General features: G+C 37.0%; 1 protein-coding gene across 6 annotated transcripts in view; it reads left to right on the top strand.

Annotated features, from left to right (window-relative positions):
* Positions 1-20,430, top strand: part of frmd4a (FERM domain containing 4A) — a 93,236-nt gene that overhangs the window by 32,549 nt on the left and 40,257 nt on the right. For all 6 annotated transcript variants that reach the window (XM_079825361.1, XM_079825360.1, XM_079825359.1 and 3 more), the window contains exons 2-4: positions 10,558-10,623; positions 19,126-19,220; positions 20,070-20,162. In XM_079825361.1, coding sequence (XP_079681487.1) covers positions 10,558-10,623; positions 19,126-19,220; positions 20,070-20,162 — 254 coding nt within the window. The remainder of the gene's footprint in view (positions 1-10,557; positions 10,624-19,125; positions 19,221-20,069; positions 20,163-20,430) is intronic.

Genomic DNA, 20,430 nt, shown 5'->3' with positions numbered 1-20,430 from the left:
AAAGGATTGCCTGCATGTGACCATCACGGGCATATCCTTAAAATCCTTGAACAATGCAGCTGTGTAAAGTCTTGCCTTATTAGATTTACTCTAAATGTCCTACGACAACCTCATAGAAAGGTTGTCATGCTGTCTTAAGACCTAATTAAAAATGCAGTTTTTTTCTAGGAATCTGTCAAAGGACATTAACCATCAATATAATGATAGATAGATAGTTGTTGGTTTGGGCTGTCTCTCAAAAACTTTTGACGTCTGGGCTGCATAGATGTGTTTCACTTTATTCATTTTGGTTGAAGATTCCTATGACGGCTGTCAAAGACTGATGAGATGTGAACTGCCTACCTAGACAGCATTATTGGTGCATGGACCCAAAAACAGAGTTAACGTTAGACGCCTCAGTTGAGCATTTTTGGGCTTCAATTCCACTTTTTTTTTTTTTTTTGATTTAGTAGCAATGTCCTAAGAGATCAGACATCCTCATCTCTGTGGAGATGTGAGCTTCCTACCTAGACATTATTTTAGGCATCAGGCATGCCCTTTACAATACTGTCTAGAATCTAGATAGCCAGCCCATTAGGTTTTGAGGCACAGCCTGTGATTGGTGTCTGTCTGTAAACAAAGCAGACTGGGCTGGGCTGTGCCTATCTAGGCAGCTGTGGTCCTGCCGGCTCAGGGTGACGGATGTCTTTTTTTATGCTGCTCACCCTGTGATGTCTGCACTGCAGGGCAGCAGTGTCAGCAGGCTGATGTACTCTAGCACACATGGTCAGGCATGAAAACCAGACCTGTAGTCGCCTAGACTTTTTATCATTTGTCACTCTGCACCATGAGACTTAATTTGTGCCCGGATTTGTGATGAACATCGATTGTTCTGGCTTTGTGGTGTCCATGTGCATGCGTGGTCAATGTGGTGCACTGTCATTTTGTTGTCAATGTGCATCAAGGGGAAATAATGGCTAAATACCCCCTTGCTGTGTGCATGGAATTGTGTCTGATGGCCTAGACCACCACAAGGACATCAACCACCTCCTATCATGTGTAATATCTGTGTCTGATATGATATGAATTGGATGTTCACTAATTCAAATGCTCTTAAATCTGTATCTTCTACACATCGTACCGCTCAGTGAGAGTGTATGTGAGGCTAACATGTAGCTTAGGATTTAGTACGGATAAACCGCAATGAAACCCTAAACAGGGCATCAGGGTCAATCTTAAATCTGCACCAGAGAGTGGGTTTATCATCAGATTATATTACACTGTAATCGTCTCATCTGCAGTGTGCATCAGAGGAACTGCACTTTTATATTAGGACTGCATGGTTTGAGGTATCTAATTGTTAAAATGACAACTAAAATTACAGCTTTATATATATATATATATTTTATTTTTTTGGCGAAAGCTCCAGGTTTTACTGTGCTTGATTGTAGGGCTGCAAAATATGACTATGAAATAATGCTAATAGTTATTATTAATTAAAATATTAAACAAAATAAGAAATATCACTATTGTAATATATTTCACTGTAAAATAAAAAAATTAGTATTTAAAAAATTAACAATAATAGTTTTAGTTAAGTATTCATGGCTGTCATTATTCAATTTCAAATAGTTAAACTATCAAGCTTTTATTTTGGCATAAAACTGCAGGGAGCTAAAGGATTAGTTCACTTTAAAATCACTCATGACCGTCCCTCAAGCCATCCTAGGTGTATATGACTTTCTTTTTTTTTGATGAACACAATCAAAGTTATATTAATAAATATCCTGACGCTTCCACGTACTCCACACAGCTCCAGGGGGTTAATAAAGGCCTTCTGAAGCGAATCGATGGGTTTTTGTAAGAAAAACATCCATATTTAAAAGACCAGCCAGACCGCCTTCCGTATTCAACTTGCGGAAAAAGCATAACTGGCGCGGCGTATGACGTAGTGTAAGCTTCTGAACTGTGAGAGGTGTTACACTTTTTTCGTAAGTTGAATATGGAAGGCGGTCTGTTGGAAGCTAGATATTTTAATTTATTCATTTTTTAAAATATGGATATTTTTCTAACAAAACCCCATCGATACGCTTCAGAAGGCCTTTATTAACCCCCCGGAGCAGTGTAGAGTACGTTTATGATGGATGGATGCACTTTTTTGAGCTTTAAACTCGTGGGCCCTGTTCACTGCCATTATAAAGCTTGGAAGAGCCAGGATATTTATTAATATAACTCTGATTGTGTTCATCAAAAAGAAGAAAGTCACCTAGGATGGCTTGAGGGTGAGTAAATCATGGGGTAATTTTCATTTTAAAGGAAACTAATCCTTTAAAGCTTATATTTTGTTGATAACAGTTTATAATTGCCTCAAAAGTTCTTGTTACCAGTTTGGGAAGATGGTTAGCGCGTTACGTTCCCAGATGCGCTTTATGAGTGACTCAAACTCAACATTTTTACCGTGATTTAATGTGGCGATTCGGGTTGGGGATCGTTTTTTTTTTTTTTTTTTTACGATACCGGAGCCAAACCGATACTTTTAAAACAGTACGGTGCCTGAACCGATACTTAAAAAAAAAAACAGAGCCAAAAAAAAAAGGTGATGACATTAAGTTTAAAGTATACTTAAAAATATAAATAGATACAAAACACAATTTACTTAACAAATTCACAGTAAAACCTAAGCCATCTAACCCAACTACAATAGGCCTAATTTAACATTTAATAACATCAAAGTAGTTGGTATTCTTGGTATGCTACAAACCAGCTTCAAGGTTCAGCTTTATTTTGCAGAAATATGACCATATTCTCTGGCTAAATATTTTTGAACATATCGCCTTATTATTTCCATAGCGACGTGTTATGTTCTAAAAGGCGATATGCTTCTCGCATGACACAGCAGCCGCAATAGCGCTGTTTGACAGCTGTATCGCTTTTATTTCTTTTTTTCTTTTTTATTCAAAATATTCACAAACTTGCTAACTATGTCATGAACAATCTGATATTCTGATTTTCAAATATGTGTGAGTGAATGTGTGTTAGTTGATCTATAATGCGCGATGGGCGCCGCCATGTTAGTTTGCGCATGAGAATCGGATCTGTTTGATTTACACCACATAAATTCATCCTCGTCTTATGAAATACATGAAAGTAAGTGACCGCTGAATTGGGAGAAGAATAGAGTAAACTATATAGTTAAGTATATAATTTGTATCTGATATGAGTAAAACACGTAGTCAAATTATAACTGTCTGAAAGGATTGTCATTGTTGATATAGACATCAGTGTGTATTTTTTTCCTAGTAATTATGTGCATTTAAATGTCTGAAACCTAAAATAAACATTATGTGGTTGAAAACACTGAATAGTTGTGATACGTGACGAGCGCTGAGCGCGTCTCTCTCTGGCTCAGCGCCAGCCAAAGTTTGAATTTAAGGGAACACGCTGACTTTTTATGACTTTATCTTATTCACCGTATCCCCAGAGTTAGATAATTCCATGCATACCATTCTCATCTCCGTGCGTGCCATAACTCTGTCTGACGCACCCACCGCTAGCCTAGCTTAGCACAAAGACTGGAGGTAAATGGCTCCAGCTAGCCTACTGCTCAATAAGTGATAAATTAACACCAACATTTTCCTATTTACAAGTTACATTGTGTACTAGTCCTAAAAAGTCGGTGTGTTCCTTTAAGTGGCACCGAAATGAGGCACCGAAATCTGCGTTCTGATTCGGTCTGGTTACATACCGGTTATATAGGTGGCACCGGGTTTCGGTACCCAACCCTAGTGACGAAACACTGTAAGCACCGGATTATGAGCTGCTCGTGTGTAAAAGAATAAAGTGCCATGCTTCACTCTGAAACACGTTATTTAATTAAGTAACACCAAGCCATATCCCAATTTCGGTTTCATTTAGATTCATTGTGCAGCACTACTTTCCTCATCCATAAAAGAATTACAATGATTTACAAATATTACACTGACTGTGTGTGCTACGCGATTCTAATGACATCACAGGTTCGTATGGCAGTGTGAGTGTAGGGTGCCACTCTGGAGTTCAGCTGAGGAAGTAGTGAATATGAATATATGAATATGGTTTGAATATGGTTTTAGCTGCCAATAAGAGCGTAGTGCTGTTTAACTTGTGTGTTCTATGTGATTTTAATGACATCACAGGTTCGTAGGGCAGTGTGAGTGTAGGGTGCCACTCTGGAGTTCAGCTGAGGAAGCAGTGACTCACAGTTCAGTGATTACAGGCGAGGCATTTTGTAACCCCACACCAGACGCAGCACACAAACACACCACTGCAAACACACAATTCACAGCACCTGACTGTTAGATTCTGACATTGTGGTTGAGAGCTGTTCACCTCCCCCTCCAGAGACACCCCAGTGAGATGTGTTCTCATTTAGTGGAGCGGAGGTTTGACATCTTGAGCTTCAGGCTTTAGCGATGTGCTGTTTGCTCCATTCAAAGCCTCAGGTTTTTAATCTCCTATTGTGTGGTGGGAAGTCTTCCTATCAAGCCTGACTCAAACATTAAGGTGATGTAACAAAACCGTGGTGCTTTTGGGCTACCGCAAGGTCGGTAATAAAGTTGAACCTTTAAGATCGGAAAGTCAGCCCAATATCAGATGCCACAAACTCTTGATTTTGGGTTCTGCATGTTTTGCTTTTGCTATGAGCAGGCCCACATGGAATCTGTGCTCTCAGAAAGCTTCAGAGCTCTCCACAAAGTTGGAACAAGCATCATTTACACATCCCACAACTATGTTTGTTTATTAAATGTTTTGGCTAATTTGAATATGGTTTTCCCTGCCAATAAGAGTGTAGTGCTGTTTAACTTTGTTTAAATCCATTCGATTGGTGTGTTGCCCAAACAATAATCAGCTCTTTGTTTTTAGGGAGTCCTGTATAATTGGGGTGGTTTCGGGTTAACTGAACCCAATCAGATGTGTTTCTTACGTGAGGTTTACATAAAGATGCTTTCAAAGAAATTTGGACAACTAGTAGATTTGTCAACCATCATTACCCATACCTAAACTGGAGTAGATATATGGTTTTAATTGTGCTGCAGTAGTTTGGATCAATTATGCTGCCATTTTTTTATTCTCATAAAACGAGTATCATAAAAGTTAGTTGAGCTGACCTAATTGGGTCGTATGCATTTCCAGGGAAGGAAGGAATTATACAAATAAAAAAGAGAATCGTAAATAAAGACTGGACCATATTCAAGTGAGCCAGTTCATATTGATTTAGGTTTGTCTTTATTATATGGAAATGTGATCTACTCAGTGGTTGAGGGATAAGAATACGGATGTTGCCTGAGGGCATGTTATTCTGAAGACAGGATATCGGTTTTTAGGAGCTAGAGTTTTTCTATGCTATTGAGTTAGCTTCAATGTTAGCACAACCAAGAGAAATTCATCAAGCCGAGCCCCCCTGTAAAAACACATCTTCGCAGGTCAATAACAAACTCACACCAGTCTGTTCGGACACACAATATCAATCACGTGGTCTGTCACGTGCTTGTGTAGTCTGTAGCTCCGCTGAGGAGCAAGGCAGAGGAGAAGAGGAAGAAAGGATGTGTTTCTAGTCCTGTGACTCCCCTCCTCCAGTCTTTTCCCCCCACGTGTGCGTGGAGGAAATGTGAGCCATGCTGCTTTTATCAGCCTCATTGTTAGTGTTCCTCAGGGACGGCGCTTCCTGATGGCAGCCAGAACACTCCACATGTTCCCATTCTGATGTCCTTACATACACCACCACGCGGAAAAGCTTAAGAAACGTCTTGTATTCGTGCTTTTTCTCCACATTTTTTCAAACTTGGCCTACATATAGAGGTAGAGGGGGTGGATGAGAGCAGGAAAGCATGGAGAGATAGAGTAAGAGCGCGGTATAGCACTCTAGAGAGAGTGAGTCAGTGCACCACTGCCTTTCTGACTCGTCTATCCATAAAGGATGTATAAACAGGAACCGGACGGAAAGTCCACTGATGGATGTGAACTACCGCCACTGTTAGTATCACATTCACCGACTCTCGGATTCCTTCGAAGCATTTTTTCCTTAAAGAGAATATAAACAAAAAATGAAAAGCTCTCTTGAAGGGAAAGGAACAATGGGAGTATCGGGTTGCACTTTAGTTCTTTGTATTCGAGTTGTCCAACCAGCTCAATCCTAAAAGGCCATATAACTCAAGTGATGACATGGCTGTTAGTCAGACTCACTCTCTTCCTCACAGATGTGTCCGTCCACCTGCTCGTAATGGGATGTTTACTATACGGCTTGGCACAGAAGCAGCAATCTTAAGTAAACACTCCGAAAAATTGTGTGTGAGAGTGAATGGAAAGTGGGTGGGAGTGAGCAGTGATTTGTGATCAAACGATAGAGCTCGGAGACGATAGTAACTCTTAAATATGTTTCATAGGTTGAATGCGTCTGGACAATGGACATCTAAGTGCACACAGTGTGAGGACTTCTGCACACTCTCGTTTTAGCCTGGAGGAAACTGTGTTGTTAGCGTGTTTGTTTTTCTTGCAGACTCAATTTAATATTAATTATGAGCAGTCCTTATTCTGGCTTTGATAAATAAAGACATTCCCTGCCATGGCAGATGGCAATCAAAGCACTAATCAGATTGTGCACTGGTGCAGGTATCAATACGGACTGACATGGCACGATCCCTCTTTCATAAATTAGCCATGGTTGAGGGGAGTTTTGTATTAACACCAGGGCTTAAAAACGGAAAAAAATATCAATCGGTTCACTCCGAGCAGAATCGATATTATAGCGTTTCCGTTTTTGCGTTCCTCAATAAACATTACTGTTCCGAAAACGGTTTGATATGAAAAAATACCGGTTAATAACGTTATTTTAATTTAGCCTATACTTTAAACAAATATGTATAAATAGACTTATTTTCACTCAATAATAATAATAATATAACGCATGGTAATTAAACTTGAATATTTATTTCATAACATTTTTAAAACCAGAAATACATGCATTAATTACAAAGCATAAACAGCGGACCTGTTTTAATGGAGCGTTAGACAATCGAAAGTGGTCTCTTATGCCGAATTATTTTCAGAAGAGTGATAACATTCTTTGTACATAACTTTTTTTCAACACGACTTGTTTTAAAAATTGCATGAATAAAGAATAAATAAACTGGATAACCATTGCTCTTTTAATGCACCGTCAACTGCTAATTTCAAAGCAAACACTGCGCAACACTGCATCACATAATCAAATTCAGTCGGCTGATAAAGCTTGATCATTTAATGCAATATAACATACCATTTAATACGAAGCATCAACCGTCTATATAGAAAACATTGACCTGGCCTGTATTGGCAATCTGAAAGACTATAGGAAAAATGTTTGATAGATGATAGTAGCCTGCTTGGACAGGCTTAAACAAAATCCATAAACTAGCCTAAATCAGTCTATTTGAGCTTAAAGTCCGTACTGCTTATTTAAACGTTCGAAAAGAATGTCCTCCAATACCTGCGCTTTCATTGTAGACCTCAGTAGGGAAAGAAATGTACTTGAGGCATGAAAATGCGCGCTCATACTGCGTAACCGGTAGATTCATAGATGATGGTGCGCGGGCATTTCACTCACGCTTGATCCGTCAACGTCACATGCTGTAGCTACTCTATTCATGATTGGTCACTGCCAAATTAAAATATTAAAGAGAACGATAAAATAACGTTATTAAACGGTTAATGGTCATTTCAAATTTACGTTTCTGTTCAGAACGATTCAAATTGATTTTGATTTCGTTTCCGTTTTTGTTCCTCTTAAAATTTCGTTCGTTTTCCGGTTTTCGTTTTCGTTCCTTGAACCGGTTCAGAGCCCTGATTAACACAGATATTAACAGAAGCTGTAAGCCCTGATATCTAGATAGAAAGCTGATGTGTGATGTGTATGGTCCGTGTACAATACAAAGTGACTTTATGTAGTTAACTGCAGTTTTGAGTTGTGTATGCAACTGTTTAAATGGATAGTTCAAACAAAAATGAATAATTTGTCGTTATTCCAAATTAGTTTGACCTGCTTACTTCTGCATAATACAAACAACATCTGAAGTTTCTACTCTCAAGTTGTCACTTCAACTGTTTTTGTACAACATTAGATATTTTTGATTGTCATTTACTATATGGATATTTTTCATGAATCATCTTTTGTGTTCCAAAGATGTAAAAGATGCTGATTGAGGCCTTGTTTACACAAGTACGTTTCAATTTTTTACAGTTACGCCTGTCGTCTACACTACTCCGGCGTTTTCGGACCTCAAAAACTGAGACTTTTGAAAACGCGGCAGAATTTTTAGTTCGAAAACTCCAGGGGTTGCATTTAAGTGTAAACTAGGACTGAGCGATTAATTGCATTTGCGATAATATCGCGATATGATAAAACACGATTTTGTAACTGCAAAGGCTGCGATTGTGAGAGTAAGCGGTCTGCAGAAGACGTATCAACTTGGCACGTTACGCCTATACAAGCCTGGCCTAAAGGGAAGAACTGTTTGTGTTTAATCAATCTAATATTGTGGTGGGAGAAAATATCCTCTCTCCAATGATTCTCGATCAATTCTGATCTTAGATTTAAACTGCAGTGGCACGGTGGCTACTATTAAAAATAGTAAACTCGCTGACAGAAGGCTTTCAGTTTCAAATGCTCGCGCCACGCTCTGTGAAGAATGTTTGCACATGCGGCTGTGTGCATCTCAAAATGCTTTTATGACGCAAAATTAATGTAAACACAGTCGGTAATGTCTTAAGCAATTAAACAGACAGGGCAAACCACATCTTGTATTTCAAAAGAGATCTGTGCATTAGTGTAAATGCAGATCTCCTGCTGTCTATGATGGTGTCATTATAATCAGGCAATAGTAAATCTGAGAAAGAAAAAAATCACTCAGTTCAGATACTCTTCTTAAATACTGAAAGCACTCTTTGTTCATTGCTTGTAATGTTTTTTTTTTTTTTGTTCATCTTTATTATTTAGCTTTTATGTTTTTGAAGCAATATTAGTTTATGTTTTAAAAAGTACTTTTAAAACTACAAAAATACTTTAAGTTTTCTTAATTAGATTAATTAATAAGAAAAAAGTTAAAGATAAAAGGTACTATACAATTTATTGCTCGTCTTTGTTAGATAATACAGAAGATAAAGAGCTTTAAAAATAATTGCATATTAAATCGCAATCGCAATATTGGTTAAAAAAAATTGTAATTCCAAAATCGTTCAGCCCTAGTGTAAACAGACCAAAACTTAGACTTTTAAAAATGATGACATGGCAGCCCACATTACGCTACCTGAACAAGACAATAACAGACCAGGGCTGCGTTTCCCAAAAGCACTGTACGCCTAAGTCGATCATAGAGACTGTTGGTGGCTATTGTTACAATGCTTTTGGGAAACGCAGCCCAGAGTCGCCTCTCTCAATGACTCTGTAACATACCAGCCTCGACTATAAACAATTACACAGAGATGGAACTGCATGCTTTGCTGACTTTGTGGTCCTTTTTAGCAGCCGTTCTACAGTTAAACGCTGTATTGTATAATACTGCAGCTGTCTACATGCAAGAGGCAAATGTTTATACTTGTACACGCATGCCCAGTGTGCACAAACAGTCATGTGACATGCGTTTTCGGTCATGCAGTGTAGACAGAGATCGTTTCTGAAATGCAATGGAGACGCCAGTGTAGTGTTTTAAAACGAAAACACACTAGTGTAAACGGGGCCTTTGAACAAAATAAATGAAAATAAACAGAATTTTCAATTTTATGTGAACTTTTCCTTTAATTGGTCTATGATAAAAGTCATAGTTGCAGAGTTTTCATTTGTGACTAGATTAGTCCTGATTTGTTTAGTTTTTTAGGCACTTAAGCTAGATATTCACAAGCAGAACTGTTTATTCTTTTTGTTTGTGAAATAATCTTTAGAACGTTTTAATTTTGGTTACAGAATTGGTCTTTTCTGTAAATGTTACTCCATTGCTTTTTACAGTACTTGTGGTATCAGCTTTTTAAGATAAACTTGACTAAACGACATGTAAAAACAAAATAAACTGCGGTAACTTGCTTTGAATGTCAGTCCAAACATTTGCAAAGTGAAGAACATTAAAACAACACTATTTGGAAATTAGTCATTACCTCATCTCTGACCAGCAATAAAAGCACTCTAGATGCCTTTTTTTTTATATATATATATAACACTTGACTTCTACATTTCAAGATTGGTGGTAGCCAAGTTAAATGTGTTTACTTAACTATATGTTTTAACCAGAAGGGGTTCAATCAAAATAGACCATGACATCTTAAAAAAAATCCAAGCTACTCAGCATCAGCGCTGAAGTGTGAGATAATTCACTTTAAGTGTGTGTGTGTGTGTGTGTGTGGGAGTGAAATAGATTGAATTCTGCTGCTTGATTGGGAATCGCGCTGCATGTGTGTAAGGAGAGTTTCTATTTTTGTTATGTCACCCTGACCTAGTATTTACAGTTGATTTCACCCTGCTGTGAATGTGCTTTCGTTAATCTCGTTCTCTCTCTCTCTCTCCCTCCACATCAGATGACGGAAGGGCGGAGATGTCAGGTCCATCTCCTGGATGACAGGAAATTGGAGCTCCTGGTACAGGTAAGACAGATAATGGTACAACATGACCCAAATGTGATATTGCAGGTTTGTGGATGGATTGTTGAGATGATTGATAATGTTTGACTCGATTCACCAGCACAATGTCCAGTATTAGTGCCGAAATTTTAAAGTGGTATTAATATCGATGTATAGGTGTGAAGTCTGTGCATGTTTTTGTGCTAAGGCCTGAGGTTTCCTCTCGTTTGTCTGGGAAGGGAAATCCTCATTGTTCCTCCGAGACGTAATTAATGTCTTGTGGAAATAGGTGGCTCTTCATCGGTCTGTGCATGTATGAGTTTGAATGTTTGCTCTGTTTGTATGTGTAATATGACTCTTTTATTCCCTTCTCCGATTTCATGGCCAAAGAGACTCTGAGGTTAGGTCACCCTGACCTGAACTCAATCATATGTGTATGCATATGTCGGTCTCCCAAGTGTCTTTTAAACAGCAGTACCACTAATGTTCAGTCTGGCAGGGTTAGTTTCCCATAAAGACCCAAACCAGCAGCCTCTCAAATCATGCAAACAGCGGCCCCCTCCTGCCCAAAACACTCCATAAATCCTCCTATCAGAATGCAAACATCTTCTCTCAGGATGAGTTCAGTTTCCATAACAACACTGTCTGTCTCCCATGCCCCATCAGACCTCAATATAAACAGATCTCTCTCCTTTGCACAACTTCCTCAACACTCGCACTCATATGAACTTTCTCAGGAAATCCCTAATCACGAGGTAAACGCTGCCTGTGGCATCTCAGTCACTGAACACATGAAGAATAAAGTTCTGTTCTATTCTCCTCTGTCTTGTTCTGTCATATTATATTCTATTCTGTTTTATTCTATTCTATTTTTTCATTCTGTTTTTAATTGTATTATGTCTCTGTTCTATTCTTTACTTTGATGCTATTGTAGTATGTATTAATATTTTAAATTAGCTTTTTTATATTTAATTTTTTTTAGTTGAAATATAGTTTAAGTAATTTTGTTATGTGCTTTTGTCATTTTTTTAAATAAATTTTAAATATTAAAAATAAAAAATTAATAATAAATATATATATTTTAAATATTACTGTATCGCTTTAATTTATTTTTTGTTTTAGTCTGTCATTTTAATACTTAAACTTATTTTATTTCCGTTTTGTTTAAGTTTAAATTGAACATTTTCATCTAATAATTGTATTTTTTTTAACCGTTTTAGTTAACAATAACAACTGGGTTTGTTATTATGTCCTATTGTCTTGTTTTGTTCTCTTCTTGTGTTCTATTTTTTATTCTGTTTAGTTTTTCTGTTCTATAAGTCTGTTCTCTTCTGTTTTGTTTTATTATTTTTGTCTTTTTCTCTTTCATCCTCTCTCTTTATCTCTCTCTCTCTCTCTCTCTCTCTCTCTCTCTCTCTCTCTCTCTCTCTCTCTCTCTCTCTCTCTCTCTCTCTCTCTCTCTCTCTCTCTCTCTCTCTCTCTCTCTCTCTCTCTCTCTCTCTCTCTCTCTCTCTCTCTCTCTCTCTCATGCCTGTCAGGTGCAATTAGGTGACCTGATTCCTCTAGACTCCAATCCAGTTTAAACTCCATCATAGTTGGAGAAATGTAATTTCTCTGCCTTCTCCATCTCTTATTTTCCACACATTCTCTTTCTCCCCTCTAAAATGCTGGTTGAGTTGATTGTGGTTGCAGTTTTGGTCTGATAAACAGAAATCTAGAAAGGAGAGGAGGTAAGAGAGTCCCTAACAATCAGGTAAGAGGATGAGGGAGAGGAAAAGAAGAAAAATAAGGGATTTCCAGGAAGAGATGTGAAAAAAGAAGGGATGAGGGAAGAGAAGATATTAAAAAACAAGGCAGTGTTTCCTGTATTTCTTCACTCTCTCTTCAGTTTATGATTTATTGGGCTGTTGCAGAAACGCTTATTCCATAATCTTTACACATTTGTCCTACTTTAGTCATGAGTACTTAGATATATGTTCTTTTAGCATTGGCTAAAATATTTAGCCTGTTCTTTTTGCTTTCTGACTTCTCTTTTTCTCCTCTTTCTCTTCCTCCATGTAGGCAGATGTTCTGGACAAGGTTGTGTAGGTTAATCGGGCCATTGAGAATTCTCATGCTATTCCAAGTTAGTTTTTTTCTGCATGTTCCTTGAGGAAAAGCTCTTCGCTTTTTCTGTAAGAGGAATTGTGTTGATGTACCTAACAGGCTAATGCTACAGGACTTTGTGATAACTAAAGGGGCAGTCACACTGAATTTTGCATTCTGTACACTTCCTTTCAAATGCATGTGAAAGAACATGTACGCAATCATATGTGTTGAATTTTACGTTTGGAGACATGCAAATTCGCTTGGCGAAAAGATTTGTCCAATTGAGAATCTAAACGTTACAGATTGACTTGTTGATCAAAATTCAAACCAAGAAAGCTCTCATTTTGGGAGTAAAGATTTTTGCGGAAATTTTTCATTTCTTTATGAGAATCTTAAATACTATATACATTTATATAGTAATACAAACTATAAACCAAATAATCTTTTTAATAAAAAAAATATATAGATAAAAAATTATTAGTGCTGTAAATCGAAAAAAAATAATTATCGATTTTTTCTGTAATTAATCATGATTAATCGCAATTAAAAAAAACATTGGAGTAATATATATATATAAATGACAAAAAAACACAACAAAATGACTAAACCTTTGACTAAAATTCAAATGAAAACAAAATATACAAAATCAAATCAAATTCAAAATATTATACAAAACTATGATAGTATATCAGTTACTAAAATATATACTAAATATATTAATATATACTAAAATAACACTGATCATGGGAAACTGGGCTAGATGGTGTTTTAATTTACTGTCACTAATATTGGGACAGGGGGTGTCAAAGTTATTGTCACACTTAATCCAGTGTGACAACACTTTAAGTTGTAAAACATCTTACACATGCAGTGGTGAAATCCTTGGCTGGTTCGGTTTTACTGATGGGTCTCTGTTGGATCTTTATGGAGCCTCATTTAACTGCCTCCTCTCTTCTTCCTCGTATCATTAGAGGCAATGTACCATTCGGAATGTTATCGTGGATGATCTTGCACTGTGCGATTGGCAGCATCTTTTTTGAATGATTTTATAGTCTCGTTATAGACTGAACTTTGATGCTGTATCATCAGCAGCATACAGTGCTGTTGAAACATCCAGTATGTATTGGCTTTAATGGAGATATATTCTTTTACTAACTGTTGGCAGTTTTGACATGACTTTAGTTTATAATAACAGTCTTACATATACAGTAAGATAGTCTTACAATAACAGCTATCAACAGTCTTATTCAGATTTTTCTATAATCTTGCTCTGTTTTTCAGCTGTCTTAACTGCTTTTTAGCATATCCCACCTGTCTCTCCACAACAGGCTGTAATTTTGTGAATTATATGCGTTTAGTATGTGTTCGTCATTTTCCATGGTGAGTCAAAGCAGGAGCCGTTAGGTTCTCTCGTGTTCTAGCTTGATCCTTCCTCTCAGATGTGATTTACTCTGTCTGCAAGGCTCAACACTAAGGATTTTTGTCTACTGGCCTTGTTGGGCAAGTGGTTAAAATTTGTACTTGCCCTGCCAAAATGTAACTATATATTTAACTATTTGGCCCCTCTACCAAAAGTAATAAAATCCCCACCAAAAAAAGCCCTACCAAAAGTAATACATAAATAAAAATAGTTATTGTTTTCATTGTGTTTGACCTGCAACCTTAAGGTTATGACACCAAATTTCACAATTCTCGATTCCAATTTTGATACCACAGAAAAAAACTACTAGCCTAACTAATATACATTTACGTTTCATTAAAGACAAGTAAACAAATAATCAAATAATGAGCTATAGCACCAATAAATACAATACAACAAATATGCGAATGAATTGCTTTTCAGGTTTTTCAGGTTGGTCTAACAGTAGTAGTAATCAAATGTAAAATAACACTGCATACTCTTCACTGCATAAATTAAATATAGGTCACTCCTTATTAATGTTACAAAAGTTATTCAGTCAAGAGCAGTGAATTATTTTTTCATTGCCCTTTGTTGTTTGATTTACATTAAAAACAAACAGCAGCAAGAATATTAGGATGCTGTCACTTTAAGACCTAATGCCTGGATCAAATCTAGTGTTACACATGCATTTTATTTCTCAACTGTTTACGTTTACTTAAGACATTAACCGACTTAGTTTTCTAGGATACTCGCCAAGGCGGGCATTTTTGACATAATTTTCTGAATTTGTTAGTTCAAGTGCAAGAAGACATGAAAGAGAACTCAATAGGTATAAGGGTTTCTGATACCTCCTCTATAAATGCATTTACACCAGCTGTTTTGGATTAAACATGCAAATATTATCTGTAAATTCACCTTTTTGTTGTATAAATGCAGCTTCAGATGTGAATTCTGCTATTTTACACAGTATACGGAGTAGGGCAGTATTTAGTCTGTATTCTTGATCTGTCAATGCGTTTTTACAGTGATAAATCCTCAACTAAAACACTAGCGTTGCATTGTGTTGAAGTCATTCTGTGTGATGAAAGCCCACTCATCTCTCATCTCTGTGATCTAGACCTGATGAGACCTTACGGTGTGTGTTCTTGTCATCGCTCTTCCGTCCTGATCAGACACCCACTGTTTAATGATATTAAATCACAACAGTCCGGATATCCTTCCTCACGGCCACACGCGCTATCACATGCTTCTCCATGTGGAAACATGCGTCTGTGATTTGCATCAACCTCTGTAAGTGTAATGGCAGAGAGGAGATGATAGCCATCCCACATTAAATCTGTTAAAACCATATAACGCTCATATTGATGGCCCTAACAGGATATTAATACTGCTCTATCCTTCTTATCTGCACATTTCAGAGACGCTGCACATATTATATCAGTTACTGTCATAATCAAGTCTAGAGGGCTAAACAGAGAGAGAATGAGGTGGAAAGAGATAGAATATACTGTCATTCTGAAGAGAAGAAAATGCACAAACACACATACACCAGCACAAATGGGTCAAGACTGAAGATTGTAGTCATATTAAACCCACTTCCTCCTCTTACCGCAGACACAGCCGCTTTGGCTAATTGAGGAAGCAGGCTGTTTCACACTACGTTGCTTTGAATGATGGGACTAAATGTGCCAAATGATTGATGTGGTACAGAGTTGCTTGTCTCACCTGAAGAACCTGAGGTGAAGGATCTCGTAATATACTGGTTCATGTGTGAACAACCACAATGTTAACGCCATAAAAGATAAAATAATATCTCAAACAAGATGTCTTGCTGAAAGCTGGGTTTTTAAGACCTGATGGGAGGGTAGTGAATCAGAGAGGACCATAATTGCAGTCTCAGCAGACTGCAAAGCTGTATGATGATGCTTTGCTTCTGTTTCAAAATCCTGCTTTCTACATAGCAACTGCCTTCTAATGCAAAATCGAACTGAAATGGAACCTGATCATTTGAGATGCTCTACATAGACAGCAACTCCTTTCGCCACACAAATAGCCCTCACGTGAGGCGCACAAGATAGACGATGGTGGAATCCAGGAGGGTTTAACACGTTTTTTAGCTAACATCTCTTCTGCAGTTCACGAACCCCTGGGAAAAGCACAAGGGAACTCCAAGGGGTTTGTGAGTTGATGAAAAACTAATAATTCACATTATTCCAACACTGAGATCCCTTCACTGGCTGCCTGCATCATTCAGAATTGAATTCAAGATCCTCTTATTAGTTTTTAAATGTCTTCATGGAACGGCCCCAATATACCTTTCCAATTTGTTAAATAGATAAACTCCAGCAAGATCGCTCCGAACATCAAATAGTAATTTGTTGGTTGCGCCAAAAACGTGGCTAAAAATTGGCGAGTCAGCCTTTAGTCATTTTGGTCCCAAGCTATGGAACTTACTTCCTGTTCCTGACAACCTACGAGCAATCGACTCACTAAGCACTTTTAAAAAGTATCTCAAAACTTTCCTTGATTGATGATTTTATTGTTGTATTGTATTATCTTATTTCTATTATATGGTTTTATTTTTGGTCTGTATTTCATTTTATCTTATTTCTATTCAATGTATTATCATACTTCTATATGTGTAATGTATGTATGTTTTCTCTCTGTGTATTTCTATTTTTTAAAACTCTTTTAAAATTTGCTATATAAATAACTTTACTTACTAATTCAAACATAAACATAAAAATGTTTTAATGATTGTATTATTACTAAAAACTAAAAAATGGTTTGTTTATCTTCACGTGTTATGACTATTTACCAGCATCAGTGAACATTAAATATGCCGATGTGTTGTTAAATGATCAAAATACTAACTTAAAATCTCAGAGGGTACTTCAAGTTAATATTTTAGGTCAAAGTGGGTTCGTTTGAGAAAAAAGTGTAGGTTAGGTTAAGTTAATTGCTGCTCTAATGAGTAATAAAAAATACTTAGCACATCGTATTGACAGGAATAGTTCTTTCTTGTAGAGGTATCTTATTTGGCAGCATAACTTGCTGCTTATTGTCCCACACTTATGATACAGTACCCTTAAGTGCTGTCTAGGTAGGCAGTTCACTAGTTTTTAAGAACTACCTTAGTCGAAGCTTATTTAGAAGAAACACATTACCATTTTAAAATGTAATAATACACAACAAAAATAATGATGATCTTTCTCTTTCTTTCTTTCTTTCTTTCTTTCTTTCTTTCTTTCTTTCTTTCTTTCTTTCTTTCTTTCTTTCTTTCTTTCTTTCTTTCTTTCTTTCTTTCTTTCTTTCTTTCTTTCTTTCTTTCTTTCTTTCTTTCTTTCTTTCTTTCTTTCTGTGATCAGAGGTTGTGGCAGTGATTGTACTTTTGCTCCAGATTTTGCTGTGCTATTTTTAGGGTGTGTGGGCGGGCTGGCTCTCATATAAAGAGGGTTGTTGGTGTGTGTGTGTGTGTGTGTGTGTGTGTGTGTGTGTGTGTGTGTGTGTGTGTGTGTGTGTGTGTGTGTCTGTATTTATGTGTGCTCTTAATTCAGAATGGTCTGTGTTGAAACCGAAACAGTAATTAAAGTGTTTTGAACATAGGCTCATGCACACAATGTTTGTGCATATCGAGTGCACATTTTGTTTTAATTTGATTTGATGATTTTTTTTTCAGTGCTTTTTACTTGTGTACTTTTTTTTGTAATGTACAGTAACTTTGGTAAAGAATAAGTGTGCACACAAATACAGATAAACCATACATATAAAAATAAACACAAAAACAATATACAAAATGTGTATGTATACACAGCCAAACGTTCAATACCAAAAGTTTCGGGTCAGTAGATTCAGCAAGGACACATTTCATTTATCAAAAGTGACAGTAAAGACATGTATAATGTTACATAAGATTTCTATTTAAAATAAATGCTGTTCTTTTGAACTTTCTAATCATCAAAGAAAGAACCCTGCAAAAAATCCCTCAGAAATATTAAGCAGCACAACTGTATTCAACGCTGATAATAATAAGAAATGTTTCTTGAGCAGCAAATCAGCATATTAGAATGATTTCTGAAGGATCATGCGACACTGAAGACTGGAGTAATGATGCTGAAAATTCATTTGCGTCACAGGAATAAATTACAATTTTAAAATATATTAAAATACTGCAGATATGTCTGTTTGTATAGACAGACGTATAAATAAAATACTCTAATAATTGTGAATATGATATGACATTAACAAGTATGAGTATACTGTTGTCAATGTCACATGGTTTTGGAAAGGGAAGTTTAATGCTTTCGACTCATAAATGGTTGTGTGTTGATGTTGGTAGGTTGGTAAGCTGGACAGAGATGTCCCAGGACGCCAGTGATTTCAGTGTCGACGCTCAAAGCCAGTGACACACCCATGGTTTACCACACACTGGCTCTGACACACACTCACTTACCCACACAGGGAAAGCCCCGAGCTTGCAGAATCATAGACAGCGTGACAACTGGTGTGTCTCTCAGTTTTTCAGAATGTTCTGGGTGTGTGTCAGTGCCTAGTCAAAAGCCTCTGTAGTTTGTTATTGAGAACCATCAAAACAATTTTCCTTCTTAAGAGCAAATATGCAAGTTGTATGAGCATTGATCACATTTTAGAGATTATTTTATCAAGTTCTGTTCAAGATGCAACACACACAGACTGCAGACAGAGTCAGCATGAAATTGCAGAGTCACTGCAGTGCATCAATACTCATCAGAATACGACGCACACAGCCTGCCAACTCGTTGACCTTGTGTGTGTGTGTGTGTGTGTGTGTGTGTGTGTGTGTGTGTGTGTGTGTGTGTGTGTGTGTGTGTGTGTGTGTGTGTGTGTGTGTGTGTGTGTGTGTGTGTGTGTGTGTGTGTGTGTGTGTGTGTGTGTGTGTGTGTGTGTGTGTGTGTGTGTGTGTGTGTGTGTGTTTTTGTGTGTAATGTATTCTGAATGAAAAGATCTCTTTTGTGATGAAACCTAACTTTTTTTCCCTGTTTCTGTCTCTCTCTCAGCCCAAGCTAATGGCGAAGGATCTTCTGGACTTGGTGGCATCCCATTTCAACCTGAAGGAGAAGGAATATTTTGGAATCTCTTACGTAGATGAGACGTACGTATACCCAACACATCCCATAAAATACTACACCTGCCTCTAACCTATGAGAAAAGACTTTAGTCAGATTAAGGTGTAGTTATGAATAGTTCGGCTCTCTGACTGTGTCAGGACTGTGGATGAGTGAGCATGCTGTGATAATGCCACATGAGATGATTGGCTTCTTCACTTTCTGTGACAAGCAGCTTTTCATTTAGTCTTACACAGTGTGACCTACCGCTGTGCAAAAATTTGTTAGACATATCTTCGCATGATTTCTTTAAGGCATACATGCACTCTCAAGAGCAGTGTCACGTCTGTTCTCACTGCTAGTGTACTTGGGGGAATGTGTTATATGTAGTTTCCAAAGATTTTGAAATGTTGTCTGGTGACCTTTGATCCGCCCGCTGATCCTTCCCAACAAGGGGTTGACAGTTTGCAGTCGCCAAGGACAACATGCAAATAGACAAATGGATTTGTCAGAAACAAGTGCACACACAGTGTGAGTTAAAAATTTTCCTATACAAATACAATTTAAAACACATTGTGTTGTTGCTTGTCAGTAGTACTGGCTAAGACTGGCATCAGTATTATATATATTCAGTATATATATATATATATATATATCAATGCAATATCAATGCAATATTTTCCTGAGTGCTTTTGTTTTTATCATCACTGACTAACTTCTGCATGAAAATGCACATGTGATGACATTTTGAGCAAAAAACACCCCTCTTGTGGCCCATTTTTCGTATGATGTTTTATGACGTTATGCGGTACTATGAATGAGACGTAAGATGTTGCAAGATATTTCCTGTTGCTGTTACAGATACTATCAGTCTTTTCTTTTGGGCTGTGTTTCAGGGGTCATTTCAGCTGGTTGCAGTTAGATCGCCGTGTGCTGGAACATGAGTTTCCCAAGAAATCTGGACCCATTGTGCTTTACTTCTGCGTAAGGTAAGTACAATGGCAACAAAACACAATAAACGTGTTTCAAAATCTAGTGAGCTGCGTTTTTAAGCATCAAATTGAACATTTGAATATGCCTGCAAATTATCAACAATGAATTAAACTAAATAAAATGTATATATAAAAAAATAAACTATATATATATATATATATATATATATATATATATATATATATATATATATATATATATATATATATATATATATATATATGATCAGGCATAACATTATGACAGGTGAAGTGAATAACACTG

Source organism: Gobio gobio (genome assembly GCF_949357685.1).
Source record: "Gobio gobio genome assembly, chromosome: 9".
In the NCBI taxonomy this organism is placed as follows: Eukaryota; Metazoa; Chordata; class Actinopteri; order Cypriniformes; family Gobionidae; genus Gobio; species Gobio gobio.
The sequence above is the reverse complement of the archived record's forward strand: the minus strand, read 5'-3'. Positions and strand labels throughout refer to the sequence as shown.